Genomic DNA, 26,221 nt, shown 5'->3' with positions numbered 1-26,221 from the left:
TAGACAGGAATGCTACTAAGTACATTTACTAGTACTGTAGTTAACTGCAAATTTGAGGTACTTGTACTTGAGACTTTCCTTTTCATGGAACTTTCTACGTCTACGCTACATGTCAGAGGGTAATATTGTACTTTTTATTTCACTATCGTTACTTGACAGCTGTAGTTACAACTTAAACATTAGGATTTAGCATACAAAACACATGAAGACGTTTATAAAGTATTAAATATTCTTTCTACTAAATGACCCAACAGTTGATAGAACTAAAACAATTAGTGTTTGATTATAACAAAACATTTTATGGTTTCAGCTTCTCAAATGTTACGATTTGCTGCTTTTCCTTTTAATTATTTTAATGATACAAAACAATTTTTAGTCATTTTGAATTTTAAACTATCAGTTTGGAAAAAACAAACATTGTGAAGGTGCCACTTTGGGGTCTGGGTAATTGCAACATCACTGACTAAAATTTCCAAAATTTTTATTTTATTTTTTATATTATTTTGTATGTTACCCCTGGACATTTTTGTCCATTTCCAAAATTCAAAACTCCCTCACAGACAAATTAAAAGGTCACAGGGGGATGAGTTTTTGTATGGGGTTGTCATTCTGGTTGAAATTTCAAAATCCCAACTTTCAGCATGAAAATCCGTTATTTGACCCTGTAATGCATTTTTATCCCACAAAAATCACCCCCTGTGACCTTTTGTGGGACACTTTCTAGAAAATGGACATTTTTGTCCACTTGAAGGGTCATGGATGGGATAAAAAACAAAACAAACACCCAAACAAACAGGAAAGAGATGAGAAGAGAGAAGAAGAGAAGCATGTATTCCCCGCGGAAAATTGAGCACTGTCAATGTATGTCCACTAAAAGTGCTTCATTTTGCCACTGACAGGCTCATATTGTTATTCTACGTGTCTGACAACATTATGGAAATGATCCCTATAGAGATAGACCTTTATGTTAAACAGTAAGATCCTTTTTGTAAAACCAGAAACAGCCCTGCAATCATCATTGTCAAACCCACCATTAATTTCATCACTGTAAAAAACACACCTCATTCAGAGTCGCAGAAACATAACAAAATTCATAAACATCATCTTGGTACATCTTTCTGCTGTTCCAACAATCACCAACTCTGGTTTGATTGATATAAACGTTTAGTTCACCCGGTTAGATCCGAAAATATGGTGGCTCTATACATGCTAAAAGTACTGTTCTGAGCCTGTCAGTGGCAAACACGAGAACTTGGATGGACATACATTGCATCCAGTTTTGCCGTTGCTGGCTGCAGCAGTCTGGCTCAATACTGGACCAATCCCATTAGTCACATAGACACAGAAACATGCGGTATTAATACTTTTCCTTGAGTAAAAGATCTGAACACTTTCTCTACCATGCTCGTAGTACACACACATATGCACACACACATACATACCTCCATGAGTGAAGCCGCAGTAATCAGGTCGGGAGATCTCACAACCACACAGGCGTCCAGGTTGTCATACGTCCGAGCTGAGGAGAACCAAAAATACCACTGTTTTGCTCAAGATACACCTCTCAATATATTGCAGTCAAGTACACTGACATCACCTCTCTGACACCATCAACGAAAGCAGAACCTAATAGTGTGCTGTTTATCATACCCTCGAAGCGCAGGTTGCCCATGTGCAAGATGGCAGCCAGTAGCTTGGAGATCTCCCAGTTCTCTGTCTCAGTGAACATAAGGACCTTCATGGCCGACAGGATGCTGGAGTAATCGCTCAGGTCGTCTCGACCGTCACACGCTGTGCAGTTACCCTGGAAGGTAAACAATACAGAGAGCTTGAGCTTGTCTATATCTTATATTGAAAAGCTAAGGAAGGCCGCTGCTCTCTACTGGAGGTGGGAAAGTTAACCTGATGTACATTTGCCAGCTAATTAGTTCTAATGCCTGAAGTATCGTATCAATAGAGCTTAACACCTATAATAAGCATAAATCTAACCCTTGAAGAGCTGAAACAATCAGCTGATTAATCAAGCCAATGGACAAATCAGCAAAAATCTCAAACATTTCTTGTTCCAGCCTCTTGAATTTGAATATTTGTCACTTTTCTTATTCCTCTATGACAGTAAACTAATTCAAGCCGTTTGAATATGAAAAAAATATTTTGAGCATTTTTTATTTTCTTTTTTTCTGACATTTTATGGATTATTTAATAAAATAATCAAGAAAATAACGGACAGATTAATTGATAATAAAATTTTCAAAGTTTGTTTCCAAGTGTAAAATCCCTTTCTACACCCTTGTGGTGTATTTTTACTAACAGCATTATTGTAAATTGATTTTATTTATTTTTTTATAGTTTGGACTGAAATGTTTGATTTTTTGTGTCAATAATTTAACTAACTAACTGGTCAATGAAGGAAAAACACCCATTGCCACTGCAGTTCTCACTCCAGCTTGGCACAACCAAACATCATTCTCAAAAGCTTTCAACGAATAGGCAAGAACACAATTTACAATTGTTTTAGCAGTAAATATCATGAAATTAGATTTATTCACTTTTAAATAAAGTTAGTTTAATTTTAACCATTTAGAAATTTAGTTAAATTCTGATATCTCGCTTTTTCCCCCCAAAACTAGGTGTGGGAACAATTCTATTAGGAAAAAACAAGCTAGTATCATCGGCATAAAGTAACATCAACATACTGTAGATAAATATAAACAAATGGTTTAGTTTAATCCAACAAAAATAGCAAGACTGTGAAATATGGTTGAACACATGGTTAGAAAAACCTAGTAGGGGGGCGTTGGTGGCTTAGTGGTAAAGCAGGTGCCCCATGTACAAGGCTGTCACCACAGCGGCCCGGGCTCGACTCCAGCCTGTGGCCCTTTGCTGCATGTCACTCCCTCTCTCTCTCCCCCTTCACACTTGTCTGTCCTATCCATTAAAGGCTAAAAAATGCCCAAAAAATATCTTTAAAAAAGAAAAAAGAAAAACCTAGTAAGTAGAACTTGAGCCATTTAGCTAGCAGAATTTTTTAACAAAGTACAATCTGTTGGGAAAGACACAATGTCCACCAGCGTAGTTACTAGTCACAATAATGAGAATAAAAAAAGGTGTCATGCATACATCAATGCTAACAAGTGCCAACAAGTCAACATGCTGGCTTACTTTGACCTCCATCATCTAATGATGGATCACAGTACTGGTCAGTTTTATATGTATTTGTCATTGGAGGTGGAGGTTAATGGATCCAAATAGCTCTATAATGACCCCATTTATCAGTCAGTACACAGACATACAGTATGAATAGTCTCTCACTCAGCCATAGACTCACCATGGTGAGGTAGGAGTAGTCTTTGGCGAGGTCCAGACCCAGCTTGGCCTTCATCTCTGAAGCCATCCCTCTCAGCATGCAGTAAAAAATATGGTAGTTCCTCTCATCTGGAGCCTGAAGGAGAACACAGGGAGAGTCAGAGAAGTATAGAAAATTTAACCAAATAAAACTAACTTGAAAAGGCCTAGAGTCATGACTTTAGAGATACTGAGGATGTGTTTTATCTGACATTACGATCCGGCTTCCCACCTGTCGACACACACGGGACTTCTCCAGCAGGTACTGCTCTATCTTGGCCCCTTCAATGGCCCCTCGCTTGTTGAAGTGGATATCGATATACTTCCCAAAACGACTGGAGTTGTCGTTACGAATGGTCTTGGCATTGCCAAAGGCTGAATGGAATCACAAATCATACAGTGAGACGATGGGAAAAAAGCAAAACTGTATAGGACTGACTGAAGAAAAATGGATTAGATTTGACATCTGAGATTCAAAGTTCATTCTCAACGTTAAAAGATGAAAAGATTTGCATGTACATTTGAGTGTAGAAACAATACGTCTTTCTGACCTTCGAGGATGGGCGTGGCCTCCAGGACTTGCTGTTCTATCCATGAGTGTTGACCACTGATGGCTGCAAGGAACTGCAGAATCAGTTTTGTGCTCTCCGTCTTCCCAGCTCCAGACTCACCACTGTCACACAGAACGGACCATTACACATTCGGACAACACACAGACACACAATGTCTCCTCCAAAATTTGACATTTTGGGAATAATCTTTGTTGTTCATTTGTTGTCTAAGGCGTACTGACCAATCACGCTTAAACTGGCTTTGGTTGCCTGCAGGTAAACAGTTCATGTAAAGAGCAAAAGAGGTGAAACATAATGGCCAAATGCAATCTCTTAACTCATCGGATATCGTCTGATGACAATTTAGCTTTTCATTAGCTTTTTAAAAATGTATCTGCATAATAAATCGCTGTGAGACTGATGCATTCCAAGACTGCTTATCTGCCTGTAAAAAATGGCCAGCACACTAAGCCTTGGAGTCCTTGGCCAAGGTACCCGTTATCCTGATATCTACTGGCTACACTGGAATCCCCAAAATATTGGCTGCTGCTGCTGCCACCGCCCAATCCAAACCGTTCTACTCGTTGGTTGGAGTTAGGCATTAACCTCGAATGGTTAGGGTGAGGACAGCCCATTGGTCAGGGGATAGGACCTGAACAAATCAGTATGGTTTGGGTAGCAAGCCTTAGCCCTCGGAGGCTAAACTATTGTCAGACCCATAGCTGATTGATTCCAAGATAGTTTTTTTTAAATATATATATATATATATATATATATATATGTATATATATATATATATATATATATATATATATATATATACCATTTCAGGTGACTACCTCTTGAAACTCATGGAGAGAATGCCAAGAGTGTGCAAAGCAGTAATCAGAGCAAATGGTGGCTATTTTGAAGAAACTAGAATATAAAACATGTTTTCAGTTATTTCACCTTTTTTTGTTAAGTACATAACTCCACATGTGTTCATTCATAGTTTTGATGCCTTCAGTGAGAATCTACAATGTAAATAGTCATGAAAATAAAGAAAACGCATTGAATGAGAAGGTGTGTCCAAACTTTTGGCCTGTACTGTATATATATATATATATATATATATATATAATGAAATGTAAAAACAACAAATCAACATTTTACGAGGGGTTATGTGTTGGACTATTTCCTGGCTGGGAGCAGTTGCCAGGAAACTAGCTGTAATGTGTTGATTAGTGAGCATTACAGGTGCTAGTAGCTGAATTCTGTTAGTGTTGAACAGAGCCAGGCTAACTGTTTTCTCCTGTTCCCAGTCTTAAGGCTAAGCTAGGTTAGCTTGTTGCTAAAAGTAGCTTCATATTTAGCATAAAGACGCAAGATTGGTATTAATCTTCTCATCCAATTCTGCAGATATGATTATTATTCAAAGATATTATCCCGAAAAGATGCTAGAATTGAACATCCACTAAAGAAAAGGAAAAGACTCTCTGTGGGGAGAAAAAATCATTTTCTATCAAAGACATTAAAAGTACATTTTGATATTTTAAACTGTGTTAGTGCAGAAATTTAGACAGGATGACCACTTGTTCAAATGTCAGTGCTGTTCACAACTATTCACACACACCTGATGATGCAACACTGGTCCTTGTTGTTACGCTGCATGTTGAAGTAACAGTTGTCCGCTATGGCGAAGATGTGCGGTGGCAACTCGCCGATCTTCTTGTTGGTGTAAAGGCGGATCTGGTCTGGAGTGTAGATGGGCAGCAGCTGGTAGGGATTGACTGCTACCAGAATTGAGCCGGTATACGTCTGCAGGAACCCCCCAAAAAATAAAAGAATAATTATTTCAAAAGAATTTGCTATCATGCAGTTTAGAAACAGAATATCTCCTATTTTTACCAACACCTATCCAAATCATTCAAGATAGTTGTAGACACGATCATCCTTTACTTGTTCCTAACATTTGTCTTTTCTTTCAATCACTGACGATTACAGCTTATATAATTCTTTGAATTTGATTGTCACTCTAATATGACTGATTGGAAAATTTACTGCATTTACACAATGAACTCATGGAATTTGCAGACAGTTGTATTAATCACATGAAACTGTAATTCTTGCAGCAAAATTAAACTTTCTGAAATCATCATAACCATGGATCTAGTCATCCAAATATGTTTCAAAATGATTTTAAAAGCTAAAGAAGAAGTTGCAGCAAAAATAAGTTACTGACAGGCAAATTCACAAAGACTGGATTGCAGATATGATGATGATGATAGCATCATGAATTGTGCATCAATTGCAACTGCTGTCTGCCCTGTCTCAAGATTGGATTCACAAAAGATATCGCGCTGATGATATTACAGCACAAACACGCTCATAAAGCTTTGCAGCTGAGTGGAATTTGCCCTTTTTCTAGCATCTGATTGCAGTCATCCACATGGCAAAGTATAAATGTTGCCTAGTAGAAGAAGAAGAAAGAAATCTGAAATTTTCAGAATGCAAGCTCCACGTCCCGACAGGCAAAGTGCAGAGGCAATTCTCAAATATTCACTTAAGGAATTTAAAAATGACACAGAGAAACCATTTTATATATAGTCTGTCAATGCGCTTCAGTTACCACCAACTTTCTGAAGATGCTAATTTTACTGTGACTTTGCAATTTGCATTGAAAGGGGCCCATTTAGCACCAAATGTATGCATATTACCTCACTTAAATACATGCAAGTAGCACAGGAGCACTGATGCACTATTTGTTCAGCAGCTCAGTTAGTACCCTCTTTGTGAGTGCTTTGAGAATTACACAGTTTCTTTTTGTCTTATTTGTGCAGGTTTACTGGCTGCAAAAGCCAAAGAATCACTTTGTGAATTCGCCCGTGAGCTCATGAGCAAGAATATAAATCAGCCATTAATGAAGTGAGAAAACAGACTGAAACCAAGAGAAGCCATGAATAAAACACCAATTTTACCCAAGTTAAAATTAAGATCATGACCGAATAGGACTACCGCCTACTAAACTATACAGTCAGTACAGTTTCGGGATCAGTGTCACCAATTCAGTATCTGACCAAATGCCTCCCCTTCTGTTTCTGAGATATGACTTTCAGTTACGGCCATAAATGTGTTTTTGCAGGACACTATGAGGTCACAGTGAAGTTGACCTTTTTGATACAAAATGCCATCACTTCATCATTATAACCTATAAGACATTTGTGTGAAATTTTGTTTTAATTAGCATATGAATTCTTAAGTTATGGCCAAAAACATGTTTTTTGAGGTCACACCTTGACCTATGACCACCCAATTCTTATCAGTTCATCCTTAAGTCCAATTGGACCTTTGTGCCAAATTTGAGGAAACTCCCTCAAAGCCTTCTTTGGATAATGTGTTAATGAGAATGACGCAAGGTCACAGTGACCTTTGACCTATGACCACCAAAATCTAAGAGTGCCTCCTCACCTGCCCCGTTTGGTTTGGTTCAGTTGAACTCAAGTTCGTTTGCCCCCTAAGTGCAATTTGTTTGGGCAGGTGTGAACACAGCAATCACACTCAGGTGTGCACCAAAACAACCGGAACAAGACCTTCTTGAAGAGGTGGTCTCAGTCCGGTTACCAACGAACTCTGGTTCGTTTGTGGTGAGAACGTGTTCCGACCTGGATCTGAACCAACTGCAGTCACATGACACATTGTTTGGGTTAAACATGAGCATGTTACAGTCCTGGAGGATTATTAATGTGCACCTCCTCCTGTGCTGCCTTAATATGCACATTCAGCACATCCAATGCATCAAAACATTGTTTTCTAGTTGGAGCCGCGCCTCGTTTTCAAACTGTATGGTTTGACTAAAATGAACAATGACAGCAATATAGTCCACGATGAGCAGCGCTAAAATCAACCTGCGTAGTTGTCCCTCCATTGTGACATTAGAAAGTGTCACATTTATCTTGCAAGTGTACTCTTCTTCAGCGTTTTGTTTACTTCCTGGATTTTTCCCACATGGAAATTCTGACCCATCAAGAGCAGCTTTCTCACACAAGGCATTTGATCTGGTCCCCTTGTAAATGCTGCCGTGAGAACATGAACCAACTCTAGGCAATTATACAACTTTGTAAAAAAAATAGTCCCTGATTCAGACCAAAGCAAGACAACTCTAGGTCTGAAAGCATCCTCATTGGTTCATCATTTGGTCCAACTAAATGTTCGTGCCAAATTTGAAGTCCCTCAAGGCATTCTTGTAATATTATGTTCACAAGAATTGGAGGGAAGTACGGACGAATGAATAGACAACACGGCAACACGATACCTCCAGCCTAGACTAACCGGCGCAGAGGCATAAAAATTGCGTTTGTACGAGTTTTAACACTTCTCATCTAACTTTCTGCTTATCTTCAATACATCTCTGACTGTCTTTTAACAAACAGCAAAACAGCTCTACCTCTAGCATCATCAGGTAGCATTATGCTAACACTTTCCAAAGTTTAGTTTCTTTGCACCACAGAGCTGCAACAAACCTCCATTAAAAAATGACTTTAACTACCTTTAACTGCAGATTTAAAACTTTTGTGTTCTCCGCTGCTTTGTGCAACTTGAATGCTAACTTGTTAATTTCCTTTAAGTTGCATTTGTACGTTTTATTTCTTGACTTTACACCTTGAAGCACGAGGTGTTCCACACAAATAAACCCTACGCAGTTGTGATCTTGAGATAAAGGAGGCAAAATAAATGAAATTACATCCATGGCTGCTCTTACCACCCACAGTTACAGCAGTTTAAAACAGATATAGATAAATAGAGTATGCTAGGAAACTGTGGCATCAAAAAAGCATATTTTGTGTCACACCAATTTGTATATTCCAATTTCATACTCACCCTTCCACCACAATTTGTCTACAAAGAGAGAGAGAACAAAACAACCACAAACTATTACAGATCCATAACTGGGGTACACTGTCAAAAGGAATACACACCAAAGTACAAGTTTTTAGGAGTGTACCCCTCCTTTGGTCAGCTGAGTTGTCAAACACCAACTACTACAAGATATCCAGTGTAAACCTATTTAAGCCTGCCTACTCTCCAAATAAAGCTCCTACACAGGTGTGAACGGGAGCAGGGGGCCACAGATCAGCTCAGCTTGGGTGAGAAGAAGCTGTTTACTCTGTTGTGCACTGTGATGTCCCTTCAGTACACCCTGTTAACCAATGTAACCTTGTTTTGGGTTACTGTATGTATAAGAACATCTAAAACCAAGTAAGCAGCTCGTAATTGTTTTCAATTTTACATTTAAAGGTCCCATATTATACTTGTACTTTGGGTTTCTCGAACATGTTTCCATGCTTTCATGTTTCACTTGAATTACATGGCTAAGGAACAGCTTGGGTCCATGTTCACTTTCTGTCAGCTGATGTTGTTCACATACACCACAAAACATTCAAACAAGGAAATACAAAATGACCCACCAGTGCCTGCTTTAATATTTAAAAAGACATGAAGATCTGTCTTTTCACAATATGGGGCCTTTAAAATCAACAGATCTCATTCACCAAAGAAAAATAAACTGAAGGCCTTATATGGTGATTAAGTATTTAGTAACTAAAACTGTTAAATAATTGTAGCGACGTAAAAGTAGCAATGTTGTAACTCTAATTATGCGCAGGTCACAATTACATGCGACAGCGTATTGGAGCAATTGGCGGTAAAAAAATTTAATTAGATATAGAGCCGCGCAAGAATGTGAAAATTCAGGGGGAAAAAAGCTAAATGCAGATATTCTCTGAGTTTAAAGTGGTACATTTACAAGAGAAATCAGCTGATGGCCAGGTAACATCACAGACGTCAGCACAACTTTGTTTGTGGAACCACTTATGAACCATAACGGGACGTCTTGATTGGACGCTCAAACAACAGTCAAAGTCTTGTGCTTTACCCAGTTTATGTGCACAGTACAAAACTGAAACTACTGAGTTAAGTCTCAAAATAAAAAGCCAACATTGACTCCCATTGGACACTAACCCCAGTCTCCTGGGTGAAAGTCCTGTGCATGACCCATTCATCCACCACAGCTTCCTCCCTTCATGAACTTTGTCTCTTTTTATACCACGTTACTTGACTTTCTGGCAGTAAATTTGTGAGTTTTTTCTCATAAATGTACCACTTTGATATCAAAAGATATCAACATTTTGTCCTCCTAAATTTACAACTTAAATCCCACAAATATTGAGTTTTTTCTCTGAATATAACCTCCCTCTCCCAGCTCTGTTTATACCTCTTATTTTATTTCTTTACCGACAATGGCCCTGATACGCCCTCGTAATCACGAAATAAGATCTCTATTTTTACTCTTTGGTAAATGCAGCAGGCTTCTGTTTCAAACTCCCTCATAGGAAAACCTCAGGTACTCAGTCAAACAGCAATGTGGGGACATTCTGTTTATTGCTGTATTTATAGCGACATGTAAACTCATCGTCAGGGTATTGGAGGTAGGTGTAAACAGCTTAACCTTAAAAGAACCTCGCTGGGCTGTGGCCAATTTCCACGTTACTCCCTCCATGTAAAGTGAGTTAAAAGCTCTCTGTGTCTCTGTTATACTGTAGGTGACTGTAAACACTTGTGTAGTCTCTGTGGATTAGAGCGGCAGTGGGTGTTAGTGGGGTACTAACATAGATGACGCGTTCATTGTAGCGGATGAGCAGGTTGCGGAGGATTCCAGCTTCGTTAAGGTCGCCCAGACGGATCATGTCCTCCACCCCGTGGATGGAGGTTGGGTGCATGGGTTTGATGTTGGTGGCATTCTGGGGGGAAATCCAGTGTTCCTGCGTGAGGGGGCGGAGGTAAGCATGGATTAGAGTGGACTGGAAGATTCTGATTTTTTACAACTTGGTAGTTTTGCCAGAGGTGTTAACTTGAGTCACATGACTTGGACTCAATCATTTCAGAGAAATATATATCATATCATTGGATTATAATTATTGATGCATTAATGTGGTCATCACTTTAACGTTGCAGCTGGTAAAGGTGGCGCTCATTTTAACTACTTTAGATACTGCCAGGTAGTTTAACTTGTAAAAGTGAATCATAATTTATTAGATGATTTGTATTTTGTAGCATCAATATATTAAACTAAATGTGGGGTCAACTTGGTGTAGTGGAGTGACTACAATATTTGTCTCTGAGATGTAGTGGAGGAGAAGTATTTAACAACAAACACACAATAATATTACAAACTACAAATCAGATCTTTTTAAAGAAAATGCGTTAAGTTTATGTATGTATGTACAATAAGAGAACTGGTGTGCTTCCTGTTCAGCTGCTGACTTACCCGTCCTTCATCATCCAAAACCTGGATCTGTCCAGAGTCACACAGTTTGACCACGGCTCCCACAGGGACATCAAACTCTCGCCCCGTTTTACGGTCCAACCACACATAGTCCCCCTGGATCATTATAAGAAACACAGCTCCCGTTAAATATGGGTCATTTTTTGTCATTATACAGACCTAACATTAAAAGAAGGAACAGCAAATAAATTAGAATGAGAATCAGGTTAATTGCCAAGCAGGTTTTTACATACAAGAAATTTGCCTTGGCGTTGTGATGCAGCACAATAAACATGACAAGAGAAAATAAAATAAAAGCAGATACTGTAAAAGTTAAGAAACATAAATATAGGCTGAAAAAAAAATACAATAAAAATCTGAAAAGAATACATGCAAATATTCAATATGTACAGTACAGGCCAAAAGTTTGGACACACCTTCTCATTCAATGCGTTTTCTTTATTTTCATGACTATTTACATTGTAGATTCTCACTGAAGGCATCAAAACTATGAATGAACACATGTGGAGTTATGTACTTAACAAAAAAAGGTGAAATAATGGAAAACATGTTTTATATTCTAGTTTCTTCAAAACAGCCACCCTTTGCTCTGATTACTGCTTTGCACACTCTTGGCATTCTCTCCATGAGCTTCAAGAGGTAGTCACCTGAAATGGTTTTCCAACAGTCTTGAAGGAGTTCCCAGAGGTGTTTAGCACTTGTTGGCCCCTTTGCCTTCACTCTGTGGTCCAGCTCACCCCAAACCATCTCGATTGGGTTCAGGTCCGGTGACTGTGGAGGCCAGGTCATCTGCCGCAGCACTCCATCACTCTCCTTCTTGGTCAAATAGCCCTTACACAGCCTGGAGGTGTGTTTGGTGTCATTGTCCTGTTGAAAAATAAATGATCGTCCAACTAAACGCAAACCGGATGGGATGACATGTCGCTGCAGGATGCTGTGGTAGCCATGCTGGTTCAGTGTGCCTTCAATTTTGAATAAATCCCCAACAGTGTCACCAGCAAAACACCCCCACACCATCACACCTCCTCCTCCATGCTTCACAGTGGGAACCAGGCATGTGGAATCCATCCGTTCACCTTTTCTGCGTCTCACAAAGACACGGCGGTTGGAACCAAAGATCTCAAATTTGGACTCATCAGACCAAAGCACAGATTTCCACTGGTCTAATGTCCACTCCTTGTGTTTCTTAGCCCAAACAAATCTCTTCTGCTTGTTGCCTCTCCTTAGCAGTGGTTTCCTAGCAGCTATTTGACCATGAAGGCCTGATTCACGCAGTCTCCTCTTAACAGTTGTTCTAGAGATGGGTCTGCTGCTACAACTCTGTGTGGCATTCATCTGGTCTCTAATCTGAGCTGCTGTTAACTTGCGATTTCTGAGGCTGGTGACTCGGATGAACTTATCCTCAGAAGCAGAGGTGACTCTTGGTCTCCCTTTCCTGGGTCGGTCCTCATGTGTGCCAGTTTCGTTGTAGCGCTTGATGGTTTTTGTGACTCCACTTGGGGACACATTTAAAGTTTTTGCAATTTTCCGGACTGACTGACCTTCATTTCTTAAAGTAATGATGGCCACTCGTTTTTCTTTAGTTAGCTGATTGGTTCTTGCCATAATATGAATTTTAACAGTTGTCCAATAGGGCTGTCGGCTGTGTATTAACCTGACTTCTGCACAACACAACTGATGGTCCCAACCCCATTGATAAAGCAAGAAATTCCACTAATTAACCCTGATAAGGCACACCTGTGAAGTGGAAACCATTTCAGGTGACTACCTCTTGAAGCTCATGGAGAGAATGCCAAGAGTGTGCAAAGCAGTAATCAGAGCAAAGGGTGGCTATTTTGAAGAAACTAGAATATAAAACATGTTTTGAGTTATTTCACCTTTTTTTGTTAAGTACATAACTCCACATGTGTTCATTCATAGTTTTGATGCCTTCAGTGAGAATCTACAATGTAAATAGTCATGAAAATAAAGAAAACGCATTGAATGAGAAGGTGTGTCCAAACTTTTGGCCTGTACTGTATATTTTAAAATGAAAGAGCTGTACAGTTTTGTGCAGGAATGTGCATAAATATATAAATGGGTATAAAAAGTATTAAACTGCCAAAAGACCTACCAATAAGTTTTATGAGCAGTTTCACATGAGTTTGAGCTCGTTATGTGACACCATTATCATGTTATGCTATAATCTCACTGTTTTTGTGCCTGTGGTTATTACATTATGTATGTTGAATAACTAGAAAACATCAGAGTTGCACCACACACCCAGTTTCCTACTTTTTCAGCTGCCAGCTCTCATAATGGGATTATTAAGTCTGAAAAAGGCTTTAATCTGACCACCTCCAGCCCAGTATGGATGTGATATAACCCCCAGCCTCACAGCTCCATGTTGTTTGGGAAGGTCTAAATTTTGTAGGGTGCATATTATCAGTTTTAACTGTATCTACCAGTTTATCTAGCAGTAAAATGTGTTCATACTGCAGCAATTACTCCCAGATAAGTCACAGAATATGCCACTTTGAGAGCCTGTATAGAGTCCATATTAGCATATTTCCCAAAACAAGTAAAAACACAGCTTCTGTCATCTATATATCTGATCTGATCAACTCTGATCTGATCACTGATCAATTATCCACGTGACTCAAAACTCCACAAACTGCTCCTGAGGGAGATAAAGAAGAGCTTTGCCTGTGCTGTGTTCACAGACCCGCAACCCCCCCCCCCCCCCCCAAAAAATATTTTAATAAGGGGACACAGGGGCAACTCCCACGCACACCCAAGAGAAGACTCTTTGATTGGTTGAATTCATTATACACCCAAAACACCCCAATGATTTATTATTTCATGAAGGGGCTAAATACAACCCCTTTGCCTCTGGTACCTTTGCACCCAGATTACATACCTTTTAACAGCAAAAGTGGATCTGGACATGCCCTAAATGCACTTGTGTCATGCACTTTATAACATGCACTATAGGTTATTTAAACTGGGCCCTGTATCTTTTGTTTGGATGCTAAGCATAAAGGAAGCTGCAGGCAAACACTGCAGCACAACGCTCTCCGTGTTCACCCCTACAGTCTAGACCGTGACCTTAAGGATGCTATTTTTTGCTTCCACTTAACATCATCCAGATGTCTCACATTGAATGAGATTCATAGCGAAGGCTGTGAGCTGAGATTGAGACAGATCAGTGTGTCTGAGTCGTGCCCTGCAGGACTCTGGGGGGAGAAGACGCACCAGGATCTGGTTATTGAAGAGAAACCGTTGATGGCCTGATATGTGGTAGCTGAGCTGGGATATATTTAGTGTGCTGGGAGTCAAACAACACTGCACACATTTCTCTCAATTTTTCATTGCAAGCATTAATCATACATTTTGTTCTTATTTGTTTAACTTGAACTACATTTTAACCTCTCAAAACCCACTGACTGGTGCTAAATAACAACTTCATGCTTTCCAAACAAGCATCATTTGATTCTACTGAAGACAGCAAAACTTTTCAAAGATAACAAAATACATGTTGTATAAAATAATCAAGAATATCTCTACTTGATGTAATGATGAAACCATAAAAGGCCTCAATTTCGGTGTGATAGAGCAGATACGTATCATATATTTTTTAATTTAAAGGGAATACTGTGAACATTAAGGTGTAAGTAGATAATTCTGTGTGCCCTTAAAGAGTCGGTTCATCTAAATAAAAATATGAGAAATAAAAAACTTTTTTTCAGTTACCTTTTGTGGTACTGTGGTAAGACAAAGAACAGTGGGCCTCTTGCAAGAACATATTCATTTTTAAGTGGTATGTATGAATGATAGCTTGTTGCATCCGACAAATTTTCTTGGCCTAAAAATCTTGTCTCTGCTCCTTAAATAAATTCCCAAGTGGTCCAGGCCTGTCATAGGAGACGTGCATGACTGTCCTGCCGCCCTTCACTGGAGGAAAAAGTACTTGTTTGATTTAAGAATGACACTGCCTTAATCTTGATGAAAGCAAAATGAATAATTTTCTTAGATTTTTAAAATTTCATCGGCATGTTTTGAAGCACAGCAACTTTTACAGTCCACTATCATCCTCTGTTACACTGTCAGAGCCATGAGATGTCCATCTCTCCCACTGTCATGTCCCCTTGAATGCCTACCATCTAAGTCACTGACCAATTTGCTTTTGTAAGACATTTTTTGGCATCTTACTTCATGTCAGACTATTGCTTTTCCTCATTTCTGTCATAGCACAGCGATGTCACCAGATGAACGACTTTGTCAATAATATTTTCCAATGTTTTCAGGTCTCCTAGCACCTTTATCTGACATTGCTTAAAGTATTATGTTTTCATCTCCTGTCTTGCATTTATTCAAGCTCTGCACACTCAAACGCACACTTACAGTACCCCTGTACCAGTGGCATTAGTCAAGCTGAAATGAGGGATTTATGACACCTTTGTGCAGTTGAGAGGATTTGGTCAATTTGACTTTCATACCAAGAAACCTCAAAGGAAAAAAGAAAGTGAGATTTAAGATAAGAATGTTGTTGATTTTTCTAAATGTAATTTTTGAACACTGTGAGAACAAGTTTCCATTGTTTCTGATTAACAGCAGAAATTTCAGAGACATTCATTCATTCATTCATTTACTGTAACCGCTTATCCTGTTGGGGGTCGCAGGGGGAGGCTGGAGCCTATCCCAGCTGACATTGGGTGAGAGGCACGGTTCACCCTGGACAGGTCGCCAGACTTTCACAGGGCTGACACATAGAGACAGACAACCATTCACACTCACATTAAAACCTATGGACATTTTAGAGTCACCAATTAACCTGCATGTCTTTGGACTGTGGGAGGAAGCTGGAGCACCTGGAGAAATTCCACGCTGACACAGAAAGAACATGCAGACTGTGTTTGAACTAGGAATCCTCTTGCTGTGAGGCAATCAATAACCACTGCCCCACCGTGCTCCCATCAGAGACAGAAATCTCAAAATCTGGGCCACCAGCTCACAAATTTTAACGCATAATAAGCAAATAGCGAGTGTGAACATGTATACTGTAAGTATGTACCAGATATTCTGGTAACCTGATCCTCAGACACAGTGCTTTTATGCTGAACACCCTTATTTTGCTTAATAATGAATCCATTCTGTTCTTAGAGTTTTTGCTGTATCTGATTTTGCTGTTGCAACAATCTCATTTATTTATCACGTTCCATCTAATCTTACTGATATTATAATTGCATTCAGCTTATCTGGGTTTTAAGAAGCCTTTACAGTGTCACCCACAAGGATAATGTAGTTAGTTTTGCAGCCCAAACAGGAGTCACCTTCTGCTGTCCTCCTTCAGCCGCCAACACTCTTTAAAACAAACCCCAAAATACTGCTACATATGTAGTTCCTCAGAGGCATTGGTATGGGCATGATTGCTGACTTTAAAACTATGTGAACAGTGTAAAACATAATAAAGAAAATCAGACTGTTCTCTAGCCCCCACCCCTGAATAGTGATTACCCAATCACAGCTTAGTAACAGTAACTAAGCACAATAAGTTCTGTCCGACTTTGACTTGACGAACAAGCAGAAACTGTATGAAGAGCAACACTCAAGAGTTTGGAAAGTGATGTCACATTTACAAAACTGGCAAAGGTGAAATCACATTACGATGCGGTAGGGTACAGTACGGTACAATACAATACTATGCGATGTGATGTGATACGATACAATACAATGCAATACGATATGATGTGGTAGGGTACAGTACGGTATCATATGATACCATACCATACCATATGATTTGATATGATACAATACAATACTATATGATGTGGTAGGGTACAGTACGTTATGGTACGGTACGATACGATACGATATAATGTGATACGATTCTATACGATACAATACGATACTATGTGATGTGAGGCGATACAATACAATGCAATACGATACGATGTAGTAGGGTACAGTATGGTAAGATGTGATACAGTACGATACGATACAATATGATACGACACGATACCATATGATGCAGTACGATACAATACAATATGATATGATGTGGTAGGGTACAGTACGGTATGATACGATACGATACCATACCATACCATATGATTCGATATGATAAAATACAATACGATATGATGTGGCAGGGTACAGTACGGTACGATGCGATAGGATAGGATAGGATACGATATGATACGGTACTGTACTATACTATACTGTAAATTACTGACTTGACCTTAGTAATTTTGTCTTTAATAGTTAATTTAAAGTTATTCTAATTTTTTATCCCTCCTATTACTAATTTAACTTATTTCTATTTTGTCTATTTAGATTTTTATATTTTCTTTCATGTTTTCTGTCCCTGTGTTGCTGCTGCTGCATCAATAAAGGCCTATCTTATCTTAAAACCACGACACCCAAAGTGTTAGGAGTGATTTCAACTATTTGTTTACATGCTCCAACGTAAGCCACAAACGTTAGTGTGCCCAGCTAACTTCCTGCAGTAATAACCTAGCATTATTTCCAAAGGCAAAGGAGTATGTTACTAGCGAACTATGTCATTATGTGGGGTTACAAGTCACAAAAATACCTGGAACATCCACTGCAGGGGAGTCGAGGCACTGCTAAATCAGAGTTATGTTTCCTGTTTGGTTAACATAAGTTTACACCTAAGCAGCTCCAACCTTACTTGCCTTGGATGATGTCACATTTGCCAGTGTGGTGTCTGAGGTTCTACTGTAACGTCCTGGGTCAGATGACCAGTTAGGGGCCCAGGATCAAGAAGGTATATATGGCCAGAGTCAAGAGGGTATTTATGGCCCACGTCAAGGACTGGTGAAGTCCAACTAGGGTGTCTCTCTGTCATCTGTTTTACTTTGTCTCACATTTCACAAAAACAACCAACCTATACAAGCAGGGTAGTTGGGGCTGTTATTCAGAGCAGTTCATATTGGCTTCGAACCCTCTCTCAGGCAATCCTAGGTGCTTAATTTTGATGCTGTACTTCTTGTAATAAACCTTTCTATACAAGCAAGACAGTGTCAGCAGAGTCTCCTTCATCACCTTCACATCATCGCTATTTGATAAACAACACCAGTCATTATTATTTGATGAGTCATCATTCTTAAAACCTCTTCTCTTGTAAAAGTGAAGAAAAATGTTAAAAAATGTAAACATTAAAAGCATAAATCTAACCTTTGTGTTGCTTATCCAGGTACATTTTTACAAGTAGCAGCCAAATCACCCAAGGGCTGTGTTCAAATAAATGGCATCTTATTTGCAATACTGTATTTTAAAACAGTGGTTCCCAACTCTAGGGTCCCAGTCCAAAAATGGGACTGCAATTTACTCTGAATGGACTGCAATTAACTTGCAAACAGTTTGTAAAAAACACACTTTATTTTGAAGTACAGTGAATTTCCAGCACAGAGCTTTTACTTTAAAGTGCCGTTTCCTGCTGTAGAGTGAGTGACCAACGAACAGCCATCTGACAGAGACAGCAAACCAGCTCGACTACATGGCCAAACTCAAGTATGACGCTGAATATTTTTGGACCTTGAACTAATGACTATGAGGAAATCTGGACCCTGTGGCTGGACTAGCTGGGAACCACTGCTTTAAAACTGTCCAGCTCCATCCTGCAATAGACCAACAACTTTATTTTCATGTCCTCTCTGGATCATCAGCCAGTCAGAATACTGAACATTCGCTGGCAACATACGGCCTCTTCTCTAACACGATATCATGTATCTAGCCATTAAATACATATTTACAAGGGCTTGGTTTTAAATGTTATCAGCTGCAACACTACACTACTACTACAGCTGATATAATCTGAAAGCTACAGCTGTCATTTTAGCCCACAAACAAAAATGAGAAGCCTGCTTAGTTTGAAATGAAAGAACCGTTAATTAAAAACTTACTGTGTATTGTAAACATCTGTTATCACTGTAAACTGTATCATGTGTCATGTGACAACAGAAAACTTGACAGACATTGCAACAGTAAAAAGATTTAACAGGGTGTGAGATAAAAGCAGCAGCTGAGCACATCAAGCCACTTCTACCTATCATGACCAACCTGCTGCAGAATGACCATGGTTCAGCCTTGGGTTGGTAGCAGGACATCAGAAGTCACCATGTGAGGGCTCTGCAAAGGAGACAAGTCACAGATGTTATCCAACTGAAAGAAAAAACTACTTCTTCAGAAAGATTGAAAAAAAGTAATTTGGGGACACTGAAAAATATTCTTTGTACTGAATTGTCTGTGTACTTTCTTAGAATAAATACACATACTAGGTGGTGAGCATGAGCAGTGGCCATGGCTGAAGAGGCAAGGAAAATCTGAATCTTCAACATGAGAAAATCTGTGATTACACATGTCACATTATACTGAAAAGTGAACTGAATTAAGAACAGTCCAAAAAAGAACAACCCAAAATACCTAAATTATGCACATGCAGCACATATGAAGCAGCATTAATTTGAAGTCACGTTTCTTGACACTTAATTAATGTGAGGACACAAACATGGTCCATGCAAGTACATGAACACAAATGGTAATGCCTGGCCCAGCTGACACAATACATGCGACTCTGGTGAACTTACACAACCTGCGCTCTTATGCAAAAGTGGAGGTAACAATCATCAGCCCTCAAGGGGGCGATACAGAGCTCATTTTAATCAGAGCATTTCCATGACCACAGAAGTAAAAAAAAAAAAGAAGTAAAAAAAACTTTCTGTAAAGCTTTCCATAAAGCCTGGGTTATATTTGCCGTAATGTTGCCAGCATGAGGTTTGCGTGCCAAAAATGACATCATCACGTCTTTTGTGTCAAAAGGGAAGGTTTGGAAATTTGACTCACCACTTGGTTAGACACCTCGGGATTTTTGTAACTAGAAGCCAACTGTACGCGCTGTGCTTCTCAGTTCAACGTGGACGCCTTTGAGGGATAACTCGTTTGCAGGTTTGCCTTTACCAGCATCTTTACACCTCTTCTTTGAGAGACTCTCAAATGGTCTTACATTTTTGCAAAGAAATAGCCTGCCCACTGGGGAATGAAGAAGCTTTTTGCTGCAGGGTGTGGAAGATCATGAGAGATCGCTGTAAAATCTATAAAATGGTCTCATGGAAAGAGCAGTGTCGTGGGGGAAACACGGTGGTGTAAAATAATTTCAACTTGGAGGCAAGCACAGTTATAATTACAGTAAAATAAGTTGATGTTTACTGCCGCAATCAGGCAGCCTCCTTTCTGGTAACTTTCTTCTGGTAACACTCGTTGACTTCTTGCTTCTCCACACAATGGTTTATGACAAACACAAACGCCTCTGTGCAACTTGTGTGCTATCTACCACGGCTCACACCATGGTGTCTTGCTCAAGTACAAACAAAGCTTGAGTGCCCTGAATACGCCTTTACATTACCTTATCTAACCTTAACAAAACTCACCTCAAAACTGAAAAAATCTTGCGTAGCTCCAAAGAATCTGTGTTTGCATGGACCCTGTTTGTGCTCTTCATCCCCTTTTAGCTCTACTTTTGGTCTCCACCAACTCATGGGGTAAATATCTGGTTATTTGGCTGCTATATGCTCCGCTATGTTCAGTAGCTAGTGTCTTATTTTAGAGTATTATTTGACAGGAGAGACTTTAGTGTGAAGGGGGGAGAAAGTGGGGATGACATGCAGCAAAAGGCACTGGCCAGAACTGAACCGCTGTGGCAAGGACAATGCCTTTGCACATGCAATGCCTGCTCTAACCACTAATTTCTAACTGTGTCTGCAGCTTGGTGCAGGACGGGTAGCGTACAGCTCAGTTTACAACAAACCAGAAAACCAAAACCATAAACTAAAACAGACATTGGATTTGATCTGTACACACTGAATGAGACTAGAGACTGACTATAATTCATCACAGTTTTCACAAGCAGGGGAGCCAATAATCCACTAATGACATGTGGGTAAGTCTACATGTGTCTAAGATTGACAGTAGGCCTATTTCCATGCCCCAAAAACAGCATATTCATACAGTAATATTAGACATAGCAGAGTCAGAGCAGAGATAATCAGCCATGTGGTTCAGCAGGACATGGGAGACCGGTGAAGGGAAAGGAGGGGTTGGGGGGTTAAAGGGTCTGGTGGAGGCTGTTAAAGGCTTACTTGGATTCCTGGGCCTAATCCCATCTCTTAAGTATGAGCCATAGTTGTTACAGTTATGACTGCTGAATCATTTCTCCCCCCGCTGAGCCGTTTTTCCTTTGTTAGCCTCCTTCACAGTGACGAACGTGCAGGTCAGTATGTAGTATGGCCTTTTTGTTTCCAGTTGACTATGTTAAGCGAAGTAGAGGGAGAATTTTTAATCTTTGTTGAAAACATTGTGTACTTAACATTATATAGTAAAAACAAAAAAATAACTTGAGTGTACTGATTTAGTTTTTTGCTACAGTTCATACTTGTGTACAAATATCCCAGTTTAAATGCAGGAACATGGTCCAGTTTGGAGCTATAAAATCATATAAATCAATTTGTATGAATTATTAAAGCACAACTGAAAGATATGGATGAAAGGTGAAAGATACCTGAGGTGACCTTTTCCCTGCTAAGTCCTTTCAGGAAATACAAACATGCTGGTAACATAAATAGCTTGTGTGGCTAAAAACAAACCCAGACTGTATGAGTGATGAAGGTTACCCATCCCACAGGGGGAGGGGATAAGTGTATTAATGATCCATTAGTGGTCCACTAAGTAGATTAACATTTAGTTGGATGTGCCACACTGTATATCAAAGGACTCTGCATCTAAAACAAATTCTTTCTGTAGAAAAAAATCCACATATTCATCTGAAACAGGTTCAGTAAAGCTTTTAGAGAGCAACAGTGTAGTTATACAGCATGAACTTAATTCCCAGCCAAGTTCATTCAGATGAAACAAGTCACAATGCTCTCAGCTAATGCCAAGACATAAGCTGAGCTGTGGTTCCTCTTATCCAGAACCACAGGGTGCCAATCTGGCACCTGGCCCAAACACAGACCTATAGATCTGTGTTAAAAGTCACACTTCGGCCCTCTGTGTATCTACAACCTCATTTCACAACTTACCAACCCAAATATACTCTATGTAAAGGATGCAAACCATTATCACGCACACACGCACACACGTGCGCGCGCACACACACACACACACACACACACACACACTCCTAATCTTTACAATTAATTCTCTTGCTGTCAAAGTCCCTCGCCTGAGGAGCTGTAATATTGACAAACCACAAGGTTAAACTCAAGTCACTGCTCCTGCTAACACCACATTTCTGTTATTGCATTGTGTAACTTAAAGAGTGCTTTTAATCCCTTGTTGAGGATATAAAGTAAATTCTCAGCTTTAAGAGTCTGAGCCCCACGAACGGTCACGTGAAATGCACCAGAGATAAATACACTTCTATACAGCAGGTATATCATCATTCCTGGGTGACGTTTTCACTGTGCTTTTGACAGAACACAGAGGTATATCTTATTCAAAATCACACAATATCTTAACAGCTCTTTTTTGTAGTAAGTAAAACTCTGCTGCCTGACTCACAGCGGTCAGGTTTGAGCCACTTTGTTGCATAAAGCTTTGGTTATTTTCAAATATAATCTATCAAGAAATGTTCATTCTCCTCTCTCTGAATCTGCCGAATGTCTATGTCCTTGCATGTCATGTGTTGTCATGTGTGTGGCCAGTTGCATCAGTCTGTAATGAATGCATGAATTTGCTGGCAACAAGGTGGAACTGTAGAGGTGGCGGAAAACATAGACTGAGTGTTGTTGCAAAGCAAGTACGGTAAGACGATGACAGGAAGCGAACGTTGGTGCCTGCTTCAATGTTTTCAAAAGTCTCCCTTTCCACTCAATCCTGTTCCAACACAGTCTTGGGGTTTTCAAATTAAAACATAGTCAGCGGAGGTTTCCAAAGTTTCCATTTTAGGACTCCCAAAATGCTGGAGTAGTGTGGACACTCGGCAGAAACGTAGCAATGCTTGTGCTTTTTAAAACGAAAACATATAGGTTTGGATGTAGCCATGGAAAAATATAGCCTCAGGTCTCAGGTTAGGTTACCCACATTTGGAACCCTATAAAGCTGATGAAAACACTGACGGGTTGCTACAAAACACCCACGATTGAGGCCTAAAATGCTGATGCAAAAACACTGACTGGTTGCTACAAAACACCCACATTTGGAGCCAAAAAAGCCGATGGAAACACAATGACGGGTCGCCACAAATACCCACGTTTGGAGCCTATAAAGCAGATGAAAACACTGACGGGTTGCTACAAATTCCCATGTTTGGAGCCTATAAAGCAGATGAAAAGACTGACGGGTTGCTACAAATACCCATGTTTGGAGCCTATAAAGCAGGTGAAAACACTGATGGGTTGCTACAAAACACCCACATTTGGAGTCCAAAAAAGCTGATGAAAACACTGACTGGTTGCGACAAAACACCCACATTTTGAGCTCCCCCAAAAAAAGCGGATGAAAACACTGACTGGTTGCTACAAAACACCCATGTTTGGAGCCTAAAATGCTGATTGAAACACAATGATGGGTTGCTACAAAACATCCACATTTGGAGCCTATAAAGCAGATGAAAACATTGACAGGTTGCTACAAAACACCCACGTTTGGAGTCTAAGGTCTCAAGTTTGGCAGAACCAGTCAGGTTCAGTTGGTTTGGGTTTCAGGTTAAGGCCTGTGCAGAGCTGCAGAGGTTTTAGGAGACTTCTGGACCGTAACAAGACGATAAGTCTTCAGTCATGCCAGCAGCATTTTGAAGTTGAGGGTGCTTTAAGCTAAATGCAAACGTCACCATGCTAACATGCTGATGATTACATAGATAATGTTTACCCTCTTCAGTATCTTTTTCTGATAATATCATTTACTAATTAGCACTAAACACAAAGCGTGATGGGAATGTGAATCATTTTGCAGGTGTTTGGTCATAAACCAAAGTACAGAACAAATTGAAAGTTTGACCTGATGATGACATTGCATAAAAAGTCAGAAGATCCCCAAAGTAATTGGGATACATTGTCTGAGAACAATGACTGTACAAAATTTCATGGCAATCCATCCTATACACACTGTAGTTCTCAAGATATCTTAGTCTGGAATAAACTGGTGGACTGACTGACACTGAGGCTATCCTGGTTTAAAACAAGGTTATGGGCCAGAGCAGGGTTAGAAAAAAAAACTGCTGTAATGTTAATAATGTGGAATATAACCAGGGTTGGAAATTAGCACCAGCCACCAGCTGGTAAAATATGCAAGTGGCTGGCTGCTAGATTGTCTTCACTCACCAGCCAAAACAAAAATTGTAATCTATTGAGGGGTTGGTAGATTTTGGAATCCACCAGCTACAGTGGCAGGTGGTCAAAAATGTTAATTTCCTACCCTGGACAAAACAGGCATAATGTGCTACACTGGTGCTACTTGTTCCAAAGCTAATATTTGATGATTTTATTGTACATTGTTTGTCATATTGTCATTTGCTGAATATGTGTAAAGCATTACAAACACAACTGCACTTAAGATGCTAAGCTAGTTTTGAGTTTAGCATGAATGAAAAGTAGTTTTCACACCCCTTCATCATTTCTCTGCCCATTGTTTTTATCACTTGTTATACTTTAAATTTATTGCTGTAAATATTGCTGTTGGTTAGCATGACCAGATTATAACAACAAACTTCCACTTTAGCAGTTTCACCAATAAAATATGAAAATAAAAGGATGAATCTGACTAACATCCTTCATTCTAACACATCTAAGAGAAACTCTGCTTTATTAGACCTTTGAGTTCAAACCTCAACCCTCCGTCTACACAGCTCACGAGACCTCAACTCAACCTGCTCAGAGATTTTCATGTTATGGCCAACAGCAATCTTGCTAATGCCTTGGCTGCTAATCTGTGTATGTGTGTGGCCTGTAATGCTAACAAACATGTGTACTGTATGCGTGAGTATCAGTTGTGACTCACATGGCTTCAGAGGGATTCAGAGGCACAGAGAGGCGTGATGCTTTCATCGTTGACCATGAAAGTTTAATGTTTCCATGTCCTCCATGAGTTCTGGTGGTTCAGTCTCTGCGAAAAAAATCACACAGAAGTTTCCTCAATTATAAAATTAACACTGTTAATGCAGGATTCAGTGGTGTAACTTTATTAATTACTGAAGTATGTTTGTAAAGCTTTGAGGCTCTTAAACTGTGCTTTCATATTCCTACTTAACTAAATGTCAGAGGCATATGTAGCATATTCAGCTCCAGCTATAGGTACTTATCAGATAAGGGTTTTTTTTTTACACTTAAATCTTTATTAGCAACATAAAATAACAGAGACACTTTACAATCACATTTTCCATCATTTATAGCTCCATTCTTAATGTTGTTGTTTTGAATCTTGTTTTAATGTCCATTTTGCCCATTTTATTTCCTGTTACACTTTCTTTAAAGGATCAGAAAACTGTCCCCTTCCTCTCTTTGCTTATATACAAAGTCAGTTTGCTTTCCGTCTTTCTTTTCGTTTTTGGAACCTCGATTTCCCTTTCTTGGGGAAAGACATGACAGTTTATGTTGGTGCTTCAATAGCCTAAGTGTTCACTCACTGGGGGGGACTAAACCACTTTTGCACCTTTAAGGGGTAAGAGGGACCTCAGAGAGCTTCCACTAATTTAACACAGACTAACACAGTCTTTTAACTGATTTATTTAGCAAATTTTAATGAAGTGATTGAACTAATTAGTTTGAAATTTTAAAAATGGCAAACAAAACCAAACTTTTCATTCCAGACTTTTTGTGGGTCTCCCTCTCACTGGGGCCCAAAGTAACCAGTCCCACTTTTCCTCCCACTATGACGGCCCTGTTGGGATGGTTGGTGGATGTGTCAAACAAACACTTTAACCCAGGACACCGCTGTTCATGTCCTGTGAGAAAATGTTTGTCAGTGAGGTGTACTTATATTAACCCAAACATGACCTTTTTTTAATCTT

At 39.5% G+C, this 26,221-nt stretch overlaps 1 protein-coding gene across 1 annotated transcript in view; it reads right to left on the bottom strand.

Moving 5' to 3' along the window:
• Positions 1-26,221, bottom strand: part of myo7ab (myosin VIIAb) — a 61,281-nt gene that overhangs the window by 32,087 nt on the left and 2,973 nt on the right. Inside the window, exons 2-11 of the mRNA XM_049591278.1 lie at positions 25,213-25,317; positions 19,282-19,350; positions 11,200-11,313; positions 10,541-10,693; positions 5,509-5,693; positions 3,897-4,018; positions 3,578-3,720; positions 3,329-3,442; positions 1,651-1,804; positions 1,443-1,519 (exon numbers count right to left, since the gene is read on the bottom strand). Coding sequence (XP_049447235.1) covers positions 1,443-1,519; positions 1,651-1,804; positions 3,329-3,442; positions 3,578-3,720; positions 3,897-4,018; positions 5,509-5,693; positions 10,541-10,693; positions 11,200-11,313; positions 19,282-19,299 — 1,080 coding nt within the window. The 5' untranslated portion in view covers positions 19,300-19,350; positions 25,213-25,317. The remainder of the gene's footprint in view (positions 1-1,442; positions 1,520-1,650; positions 1,805-3,328; positions 3,443-3,577; positions 3,721-3,896; positions 4,019-5,508; positions 5,694-10,540; positions 10,694-11,199; positions 11,314-19,281; positions 19,351-25,212; positions 25,318-26,221) is intronic.

The sequence above is a fragment of the Epinephelus fuscoguttatus genome, linkage group LG12 (genome assembly GCF_011397635.1).
Source record: "Epinephelus fuscoguttatus linkage group LG12, E.fuscoguttatus.final_Chr_v1".
Taxonomy (NCBI): Eukaryota; Metazoa; Chordata; class Actinopteri; order Perciformes; family Serranidae; genus Epinephelus; species Epinephelus fuscoguttatus.
This window is presented reverse-complemented; position numbering and strand designations above follow the sequence as displayed.